Here is an 11,160-nt window from a genome sequence, read left to right as displayed (position 1 = left end):
GTGGTATTACTGTAATCTTGTTTTGTAAGGTGTGTTCTTTACCTTTTTATGCTTTTTTGCTTTTGTTGTTTAGGTCTCTGACAAGCGTAATGGACAGTGCAGAAAAAGGCCTGTCCTCGGCTGAAAACTTAAAAGGTTTCATTGAGATAATAATTCCATTACTGATTGAGTGCTGGATTGAAGCATCTCCTGCACAATCAGCTCCCATTCTTGGAAACCTTTTGGAATCAGAATCTCAGCAGCTTATGCAGCAAGTTCTTAGCATAATACATTTATTGTGGAAACTCACGAAGCGACACGATGAAACATACAAAATGGTAAGGGAGAAATGATCCACGGCATAATGATGACAGTTCATTTTGTTTTGATTAGAAACTAGTGGTTTGGTGATTTGAAGTACTGAAGACGCTTTGTTAAGAGAGAAAAAGCCTATATGTTGAGTAGATTTTGAATCTGGATTTTGTTGCCTCTTACTGTAGAAAAGAATCTGTTGATCTGAGCCATGATTTCAGTAAATAGTCTCCAGAAATCCTCCTTGACTGCTGCACAAAGGTTTTGAAACTGGGAACGGTAATGGAGGAGAGGGGCATTTTGTCTCCCAGATAACCTCTAAAATATAAATTGGAACCAAGTGTAGAATGGGGTTGTTTTTTCCTTGTTTTTGTGTGTTGACAAATTTCTTGGGGGTGGGTGGGAGGGAATGAGCAAACCCTAAATGTTTGGAAAGGTAGAAGATAATGGTGGTCTGAGATCCTGTAATTGCTTGGTACAATCTGTGTTGCTATGTCATGATTGGTAGGATCATAAGACATTTTATCAAAAAGGGTTTTAGGAAATCCTTTTTGGATTTTGTTGTTCATTTTAGAAACAACTCTGAAGTTGTTTTTGGGGTTTTTTTGCCCAGGTTATTTTTTCTATATTTTACTTAGATAACTGAATTGCTTTTTTTGGTAACTTTTGCTGCTTTTCCAAAAAATTTGCAAATTGGAAAATTTGGCTGTTGAGTAGTTGGAAGAAATGTCTTGACAGCTCTCAGTGTTTAGGACTGTTGGTCCCTTTTGCTAAGTGAAAAGCTACACATAGGGTAATTAATGGAAAACATTTGTGAAATCATTACATTAGACCAAAGTTACCAAACATACCCAGCTTTGAGGGATGGATTCAGTGTGTCTGAGCAAAGCACGCTGTTCCTTTTTTTTCTTCATCTTTTCTAGAGGCCCTCTTGGAAGTGGGCAAAAAGCAGGCACTTGACCTGGTAGATTCCTGTGGCAGCCTCCTGTCCCTAGCCTTTTTCTGAAGGATCCTGGAGAACTGCTGCCCTTAGCCATAGGGTTCCTGTGTTTTGGCCACGTGAATGGCGCGCTCCTCCAAAATGCATTCAAATGGCTCAGTTTGAAAATGAAAGCTTTGCTTATTTAATAGCCCTTGGGCTTACAGGCCAAAGTGGCTATTACAGTCACTGTGGAAAACCACTCTGAATATGCTTGGTGGAAAGCTATTGATCTTTGAAATAGTTCAATGGCCATTCTCTGCTCGTAATAGTCAAATATCGAAAAGCTTATTCTGCCTGATCAATTTGATAGCAGTGCATGCTTTTTTAGTGGTGACTTCTGCTGGACACTTTGTGGAATGGTGACTGTCTGCTAACGTGCAAAGCAAAGTTATTTTAAAATACTGAATCATTTTTCTGTAAGGGTGGCCTCTCTACTGGAAAATGTTTTGTCAGTGGGCTTCAGCCACGAGTGCCTCAATGACAGGGAAAGGTGAAAGAAGTATCAGAATATGTTTTAATGGAAAACTCTGGACAGTCATTGCAAGTTAAACAGAGTCCACTCTGATTTTAAGAACCCTGATAAATTGATCTAAAAGTACTTTCATTCAGATCTGTAACTCAGATTAGTATTGCATATATCCACATAAATATGTGATAAAAAAAATAAAGTAGTTCAGTTAGCAACATGTTGTTGCTCAACCTTAACTTACAGCGTCTTGTTATACTCCCTTATTTTGTGCACCTTCATGCACAGCACTTGAAAGTAAAGATGTATAAACAACTTGGAATCAGAAGCTAAAGTTCCTAGTTTCATTGATTCCAGTACGGAATTTTGGGACATAATTGTCTGGATTTATTTAATTTGCTGCTATGTTTTCTGTCTATCATCTGCTTTCCTTAACAGGAACTATGGCTTCGAATGAATTACCTGGTTGATTTCAAGCACCACTTCATGCGTCATTTTCCTTATTCTTTACAAGATACAGTAAAACACAAAAAGAAAGATCCATGCAAAAGGTAAGAGTAAAATCAATGTCATGTGCCAGCTTTTCTTAAGAGAAGTGGGACAATGTGACTCACGGGCTTTATCAAATATTAAGTTTTTAATGGTGGAAAAGAAAACTTTTTATTGCATATTGCTTGAAGATCTGTGGAGATGCAGTTATAGGAATGTTGCACTACTTCAAATTGAGATATTTTAGTTGTTCTTTATGAAAGTATTGTATAAGAAGTTGTCTGAATAGCATCCAATAGAAAATTAAGTGCTGCCTAAGGGAAATAAAAGCATTTTATTCAACTCTTGATCTGGAATTTGCATATTGCTAAATGGTGATTGTTTTAGGCTGACTGGTTTCATATTTCTGCATGTTTTCTTCAGCTGACTGCTGAATTACATTAAACATAGTTCAAACATTCTTTTCACCTCCATATAGTCTTCTCTAGTTGTATTATGGGGCTGGGTGAGGACAGCTTGGAGGGGAGGTGGGCCCACTCTGGCTGTCCTTTAGGGCAAAGCAGTATTGGAGCACATTTCTTCACTATTGAGCTGTCAAAACAGATGCACCAATTCTGTTTTGCTACAGGCCAGCAGTAACTTGTCTCTGTTCTCAGCGCCCAGATGTGAGACTAAATTCATGCTAAAGTTGTTTTGAAATCATTCTGCACCTTTGCAGTCTGTAGAACACTGGTGTATGTACAAGGGGTATCAGTTGGTGTCCATTTTTATTTCAAAAATAATTTCTTGAAATCTTTCTGTTCTCCCCCCCTCCTCCTCTTAGCAACAGGAACTGTATGAAATCCTCAAACAACATCGACCACCTTTTACTGAATTTAACCTTGTGTGACATAATGGTTTCATTAGCAAGCGCTTCAACACTTCAGACGGACTCTGGTTGGCTGGACATGATAAGGAAATTTGTGACAGACACTCTTCAGGATGGCAGCAAGTTGAATAGCAAGCAAGTGAACAGATTGCTTGGGGTGACTTGGAGACTAATGCAAATACAGCAAAACAAGGGTAAGATGAGTAGTTTCTGGAAAGCAAAATTATGCACTGATAAAGCTTTGAGTTGTTTTAGCATTTTAATGCTGCACTTTACATTTTCAGTTGTTACATCAAAATGTATTTTGTCTTTAAGGTAGAACAGATTTCATAGTAATGGCCTTGCATGTAGCATTGCAGACTTTATTTTTGGAATACTGTTAGATTCATACTGTTGATATGCAAAGTATGAATATATTTGTACCTGTTTTTTGGTTTTGCTGCTTAAGATACTCATATAAATGGAAGATTAGATTTATATTGAAAAAGTAACGACTAGGCTGTAGAGGGGCATGATACTTTAATGTACCAGTCCTTATTTAAAGTCATTAGCCTAGCTGATAGACTGTCTCAAGTACTGTCAGATGATCATTTTAGTTCTGTGGTGATGTGAAATGCCAAGATACTTTTGATGGAAGCTGCTGTTGAGTATTTTCCAAGGTGTTTGATTTGAATTCTTTTCCGAGAGAAAACATTTCCAGTTATGACCTGCAGGAGCAGTCTAATATTTTAGCTTGCTTTTTTTCTTTCATTTCAAGTGCTACTTGGTTGTATTCCAAATGAGACCTTGGATATATAGAACTTCAAGAAAGGACTGTATCAGTAACCCAAAAAGTGACAGCAGTCTTTTATGTTTCACCAGTGTGATAGAAATGAATTCCACATCCAGGTAGTTTATAGAAAAGCCCTTAGCAACAGATACAATTGTTAGAGTTGTAAAATGAAAGATGTCAAATGTCCCTCAAATACATTTTGGCAGTTAGTTATATTTCCTGCCAAATCCATTTTAATTGGGATTCTGTCTATTCCCATGTCCCTGGTGACAAAGGTAATAACTACTCATTCCTGTCTGCACTTCAAATTTAGCTTTGTGTTGAAGAAAAATAATAATCCAAAGTCAGAGCCTGTTGCACCACCTGAGCTAAAGCTGAGGAGCTGCTACTCAGGAAAGTAGCTTCCAAGCAGTTGTTAGACTGTTAGATCAGATACTTCAGGCCATTCTTTGTAATGAAATATTGATTTTTTTTTTTTTTTTTTTTTTAAACTTTGCTAAACTTCTACCCAATAGTCAATAATTTAATAATTTTGTGCTGGTCCTGTAGAAGTTCAGTGTGAAATTAATTACCTCACAAAGCTGTGTCTGTTTGTTTGTGTGAATGGTTTATCTCACTCCTTCAAGATAATCCTTGTGCTGTACTAAAAACCTAAGTGTCAGATTGTAATTAATCTACCAGCTGTAGAGGAGATACAGCCTTGACATACTGGAGCACCAGGAGAATGGTTCAACAAGGAGGAGTGCAAAGCCCTGCACCTGGAGAGGAACAATCCCATGCACCTGTACCTGCTGGGGGACAACCAGGTGGAAGCAGCTTGACAGTAAAGGACCAGGGGTCCAGGTGGAGCCAGAAATGGGCCCTTGTGACAAAGAAGGCCAGTGGGGTCCTGGGCTGCATTAGGAGTGTTGACAGCAGGTTGAGGGAGTTAATCCTGCCCCTCTACTCTGCACTGGTATGGCCACTCCTGGAGCAGTGTTCCAGTTTGGCACTCCCCAGTAGAAGAGTGGCATGGACATACAGGAGAGAGTCTAGCAAAGGCTTTTAAGATGCTGAAGACACAGGAGCATCTCACCTGTGAGGAAAGGCTGAGTCAGCTGGAGATGAGAAGATTTGGGAAGCATCTCATCAATGTATGTAAATACTTAAAGGAGGGGTGCAAAGAAGAGGGAGTCAGGCTCTTTTCAGTGGTGTCCAGTGACAAGACAATCCGCAGGCACAAACTGAAACACTGGAGATGCTGTCTGAACATGGGGAACACCCTTTTCATTGTAAAGATGACCAAGACACAGGTTGCCCATAGTCATAGTCGAATCTCCATTCTTGGAAGTACTCAGAGGCCATCTGGACATAGTTGTGAGCAGCCAGATCTAGCTGATCCTGTTTCAAATGAGCTCAGAGTCATTCATTTTCACTTTCATCATTATGTGATTCTATGGAAGAAAAACATTCCGTCCTTGATTGGTTTTCTGATAACGTTCTAGAAATTTTGAACTGTGTTGTGTCAGATGGGACTGCCAAAGATGGTACATAGAAAAAAATTAACTCTTGATTTGTTGAAAACAATTTGACATTGAGATTAAAGCCTGGAAGGGTATGTGTTATTTAGAAGACAATGCAAAGTGAAAAATGAGCCATTACAGTTAAAAAAAAAAGTTTAGAGCACAATGGACATCAAAAGAGGGGAAGTTTACATAGAAAAACCAAAAGAGCTAGTGAAAAAGAGATTAAATAAAACCATAGTGAACCTCCTGTGCATTATCCTGCACAAGCATAGTTCAGTTTTTCTGGATTGCCTGTTTTGAGTAGAGATTTGTGCTCGGGTGAAATGCAAATATCCCCTTTTTTTCTGTGACTGTGTAGAAGAGCTTGTAGTTGTGTTGTCTGAAGATTTATCTCCATTGCTTAAGATCAAACTTGGGACATCACTGTAGTTAGGAAGTCTGCTCCTTTCTTAAATTTCTCAGGTATGACTTCAACAGCAGCTTGCCTGCTAGTTGTGTTTTTGTTAAATTTTCTTCATGCAACAAAAGAGAGCACACTCAGTCACTTCAGAAGGAAGCTTGACATGTGCCAGTTAAAACTGAAGTATTTTAAAACCTCATGAGTTCTTCAGCTGTGTTTTGGACATCTGTATGATGTGGGCCTTTTAAAGTATTACTTTTTACAAGTACCTTTTAAAATTGCTTCCATTTTTAAACTTGTCCAGTTCACATGAAACAATTCAAATAGTAAGACCTGTTTTACTTAACATGCCACAGAGTTTTAGGGAAGTGAAAATTCTGCTCACTCACTTAGAATACTTATTTATTTTTGTATTTTTTCAGTTAACAGTTCATCAGTTAATTCAGTAATTCATAAATTACATAAAGTTGTAATTGTTATTCATTTAAGAATAAGCCAGTGTTCTGTTTAAAAAATGCTGTCCGAGGTGAATCTTCACCTGAAGAATACATGAATTGAGTAAGCTGATACTCCTGATGCATTGAAAATAATTCAATAATATATATCTTAGTTACATGAAATATTAGAATGGATTTTATTTTTCTGTTGAAAAATATGTTCGACTTTAACTTCTAAATGGCTCCTGCTTCATGCTGGCATGTGACCATGCCATTTCAAGTGATTTTTGTAGTGTGCTGTATAGTAGAATCCTTAAGTGGTAACTTGAAGTTGAGTAAGAGTTTTACAGACCAAGACTGGCCCCTGACTGGATCCAGAATCATTCTTAGAAAGGAGCATTCTTGTCCATCTCTGTGGGTGGAAGTCGCTCTGTTCAGTGAGGAACATAATATTTTATCTGGTTTTGCACATGTAACTTACTGAGACTGATCTGTGTACCTGGATGAAAAGACAGATGTCTGTGGTTTATGACGATAGTGAAGTGATTGCTGCTACTTAAGTATGCCTTAATTGGATTGAATTCCTTGGGACCACAAGCTCTTCTGTGACAAACCTAGTCAGGGCTCATACCTTTGATGTATTGCTTAAGTTTTCACATGCTTTCCTATTCTTTCCAGGCTTGTCTTCTCTGAATTCAGGTATTTTTCCATGCTTTGTTAATTTTTCCGTCCGGTGGTTTAGTCTGGTTTCCAAAGGAAGTGTTTGGTCTCTTTTTCAGTCTATTACAGTAAGTTCTGTGTTTGCTGGCTAATTTTATCCAATTTGGTTACAGTGGTAAAGCTTTAAAATGTTGTGTTAAGTCTGATGATAACACATGGTTGATGAGAGCTTCAGGGCAGGAAAGGTTGCAGGGGAGTTAACAGTTCTTGCAGTGTCTTGCCAGCAGCCTCTTGAGGTATTTATTTTCTGGTTAATTAGCAAATGTAACTTGGAGCCAGCTGGTTCAGAGACAGGGAGAGCTGGTGAGTATGTGGTAGGGAGAAAGGGATAGTGCAGAGAGAACTGAAGGCACTGTGCTGGTGAGGTTTTAGGGAGCAGAAGTAAATGAGAACATTAGTCTGAAGTTACTGCACTAGGGAAAAAGGATTGGAAAATAGCTGTGAAAAGCAGGAATTTATTGCTTTTCAGCTGCCTTACAACCTGTCTTCAGGAAGTTTGGAAGTTTTCACTTGCGTGTTGTCTCTGTTCTTTTGTATTTCTTTCTGTTTCTTTTTTCTTTGTTTCTTTTCTGTTTCTTTCACAAGCTGCACAAGAAGTGTTGATTCAATGGTTTAGAAGTCAGTCCAGAAGTTACTTCATCACATTTTGGTACTTCCCTCTGGACTACAATGTAAACAGTCGAAGATAAAGATCACAGCTCTCTGTGTGCGTGCATGTATAAAATCAGAAGACTAAAAAATGTATTACTTCCGATTTTTTTTCCCAGTAGCAACGGAACCCTTGATAAAAGCAGTATATACACTCTACCAGCAAAGGAATCTGCTCTTTCCAGTTCGTACATTGCTTTTGAAATTTTTTAGCAGAGTTTACCAAAAAGAAGATTTGAGGACACAAAGAATCAGGTAAAAAAAAAAAAAAGGCGTATTGTTTTTAATTTCAAAATAGTGTATTTATTTTGGGAGTGAGAATACTGAATTTACATGTAGATGTCATAAAACTTCATTCTGAATCTGTTGGGACACTGTGTCACTGGAATTTGAAAGTTTGTGTGCTCTGTGAAATGGAGATGTACCAGCTTAATTGTCTATCTTAGCATAAGTACTAAATAGATGTTAATGACTTAAGCTTTAGCTTGAAGTACGCTGCTACAAGCTTATTGTTACTGACTGTGTGGCAGTCAGTGAACATGTCAAGATCATGCAGCTGTAGCCATGGAGCATTTCCATCACTTCAGCCTGAGGTCATGAGCTTGTCACTTAGTGCCTTTGTTGGTGTTCTGATAGTGGCTGTGTAGCCTTTCTGACTTACTTTCTTCAAGAAAAATACTTTGTTGTTTTGGGGGTATGGTTCCAAAGAGACTGGTTTAAGAAAGTGTTCTTGTCTTTCTGGGCTCCTGGTTCATCGTGGGGTCTATTAGATCTTAGGCAGCTTTTAGATACCTGACATGCTTCAGATGTAGTCAGTAAGAGGAGAATATTCTCTCTATATAATGCTGTTGCAGCAGTTTTTCAGATTGTCTCCAAATCTTAACTTTTCTAGAATGTTTTTTTCAGCCAAGTCATCTAGTTCCAGGACATAAAAACCTTAAACACAAATCATGTTTTGATATGTATGTGTCAGTCCTGGCTTGTTTAGGAGCTGCAGCTCCCCTTCAGGTACTGTAAAGCAGCTCTAAGGCTTTGGGAAGACATTCTCTTCTCCATGCTGAGCAGCAGGAGCTCTCTCAGCCTGTCTTCATAGGAGACGTGCTGTAGACCTCTGATAATTTTCATGGCCTCCTTGGACTTGCTCCAATAGCTCCATGTCCTTATTTCTGGGGACCCAGAGCTGGATGCAGGACTCCAGGTGGGATCTTGCCAGAGCAGACTAGAGGAACAGAATCCCCTCCCTCGACCTTTTGGCACACTGCTTTTGATACAGCCCAGGATACAGTTGACTTTCTGGGGAATGTGATCTGTTTCTGCCACTAAAAAAATCAAACCTCAGGTCTCTCAGAAGTAGTGGCATCTGCTAACACAGTCAAGTTTTGGGAAAATTGTTCCCTTCTGCAACTTCTTTGCTTTGTTAAATCTTCTGTTGTAGTAATGCCTGAGTACATGTAATTAGATCTACAATCAGAAATAATCTAGTGCTATGCTCTGAACATTATAAAAAGTATAGGGAATATGAAAGACAGGGAAAAACATTTGGGAATAGCCTATTTTTCTCCTCTTTTCACACAGGGTGAAAAAGAGATCTTCATATTAATTAATTTCCCTGAGGTTACATAACCACTGTTCTCTGTACTTACCTGAAAGTCCTGAGCATCTCATTCTGTTTCATGTGATCATATGACCATCTGGAAAGCTTTAACTTTCTATCTTATGACATCACAAATAGCAGTAGTTTTGCTGCTGTTCCTCTTAGTCTTCTATGTGGATCTGTGACATTTTTTAGTAACAGATGAACGAAATCTCAAAACTTCTTTGCAAAAAAGTATGACTGCACTTATGTCTGACAAGACATTTGAAGACAGCATAGTGTTTGTGTACTACACTATTCCATTTCTTTCCTTTAGGAACAAGTGGGGTTTTTTAATTTCTTCAAAATGTGGGCTGTTCAGTAGCTCCTGGACATTCATATTGTTCCATTCAGTTTGATCTCGTAGCTCCTTCAGCCCTCCTCTGACTGTTCTCCTCATTCTTTTAATTTATTTTTTTCTCAGAAGCTTGTCAACAATAGTCTTAAGAGGAACTGAATTCACATTGGAGCATTTTTCAGAATTTTTTGTGAATGTGTTTATTTTTCAGATGTGTCTGATTCAAAGGATAAAGTAGGAGCTTTTGGCCTGTTGCTGCCTTGTGGGAAAAAAACTCAAATTGACTAGTTTATTACATGGTTCAGAATTAAGTTTTCTGTTGAAGTTTTAGTTTATCTTTACCCCTAATCACTGCACACATACTGTGCACTGTGTGTATATGCATATGTAGTGTGTCTGTGCGTGTGTGCACATACGCATTTATATACTGGTAAGAGTCAGTGAGTGTCTGTATCATGAGCTTTTCTCATCATTCCTTGGACCAGTCTAAATCAAGAGCAACTGCAGCATCCTCTGGCAGAGAGTGACAAAGCTCAGCTGTGTCAAGACCCAACTTACTTTTGCTTGTTTAATCCTGGCTGTTTCTAGCTTTATTTGATACTAGCATTTGCTTCTTCCTGTGGAAGATGAATCAAATTTTTTATTCCCATCCACTATTTCCATGTCAAGTGGTTTGAGACCTCTGACCCTACCTTCAAGTCACCCACTTCAACAGTCTGTTCTCCCGGCTTTTCCTGCTTTTGAATAGTTCATCTCTATGCAAGGCCCTTCTATCTTGTGTCATGGGTTCTTAATTTCCTTGAAAAGTTTTTGGTTTACAGGTCTTTGAGAGTGAAATAAGCTGTATCATCATCATGCTACTCTTGTTGACATCTTTAAACACCTACTTTGAACTTCTTGATTTGCACTTGGCAGCTTTTTTTCTTGCGATCATCACTTTAGTAATAAGCTGATGAAATGCTTTTGGTTTCTAAATGATCCTTGATTTGATAAGCCAGGGTGACATAGAAATTGTAGCCTCTGAAAGATAGGATTAGTCCATACTGTTGTTTCAGTTTGAGCCAGAAAGGAGAAATAAAAGCAGCTTGGTCAAGACTGGGAAGAGAAGTTTGTGTGGGTTTCTGTTGTTTTATCTTCTTTTTCTGCAGCTGATTTTTCCCTCTTTCTTTAGAAGTCGAAGTAAAGTTTTATCTCGTTGGTTGGCTGGCTTACCTCAGCAACTGGCTCTGCTTGGCTTGAGGAACCCTGAGCTTTCCAATCAGCTCATTGATATTATTCATTCCGCTGCTTCTCGTTCAAACAAGGAATTGTTGCAAAGTTTACAAGCCACTGCTGCTCGAATATACGGTAAGACTTTGACGCTACAGCACGAGGAAGTTTGTCCCTCACCTGGCAGGCAGGTTTCTAGGTGAACCTAAAGACTGAATGGGGGGCAGGGTTGCAAATTAGTTCAGTCCCCTGAAGGTTAAAATGAACTATGTGTGTCATTTGCTAGAGAGTAAAAAGATTGAGATCTTTAGTTCAAGTTAGTAGGACTTAAATCTGATAGACTGGAAACTTTAGTTTTTGTGTGTCATAGAATCATTTGGGTTGAAAAATACCTCTAAGGTCCAAGTGGTAACCGAGCACTGCCAAGTTCACCACAAAACAG

The 11,160-nt window shown here is 38.6% G+C and overlaps 1 protein-coding gene across 4 annotated transcripts in view; it reads left to right on the top strand.

The window, feature by feature from the left end:
* The window catches only part of TEX10 (testis expressed 10), a 54,469-nt gene that overhangs the window by 9,776 nt on the left and 33,533 nt on the right, over window positions 1-11,160 (top strand). For 2 of the 4 annotated variants that reach the window (XM_059855722.1, XM_059855713.1), the window contains exons 4-8: window positions 74-317; window positions 2,178-2,290; window positions 3,052-3,290; window positions 7,698-7,833; window positions 10,681-10,856. In XM_059855722.1, the coding sequence (XP_059711705.1) occupies window positions 74-317; window positions 2,178-2,290; window positions 3,052-3,290; window positions 7,698-7,833; window positions 10,681-10,856 (908 nt within the window). The remainder of the gene's footprint in view (window positions 1-73; window positions 318-2,177; window positions 2,291-3,051; window positions 3,291-7,697; window positions 7,834-10,680; window positions 10,857-11,160) is intronic. The other 2 variants (XM_059855731.1, XM_059855740.1) reach the window with 2 other exon arrangements.

Source organism: Haemorhous mexicanus, chromosome 1, assembly GCF_027477595.1.
Source record: "Haemorhous mexicanus isolate bHaeMex1 chromosome 1, bHaeMex1.pri, whole genome shotgun sequence".
NCBI lineage: Eukaryota > Metazoa > Chordata > Aves > Passeriformes > Fringillidae > Haemorhous > Haemorhous mexicanus.
Note: the sequence above shows the minus strand (reverse complement) of the source record. Positions and strands in the feature narration are given on the sequence as shown.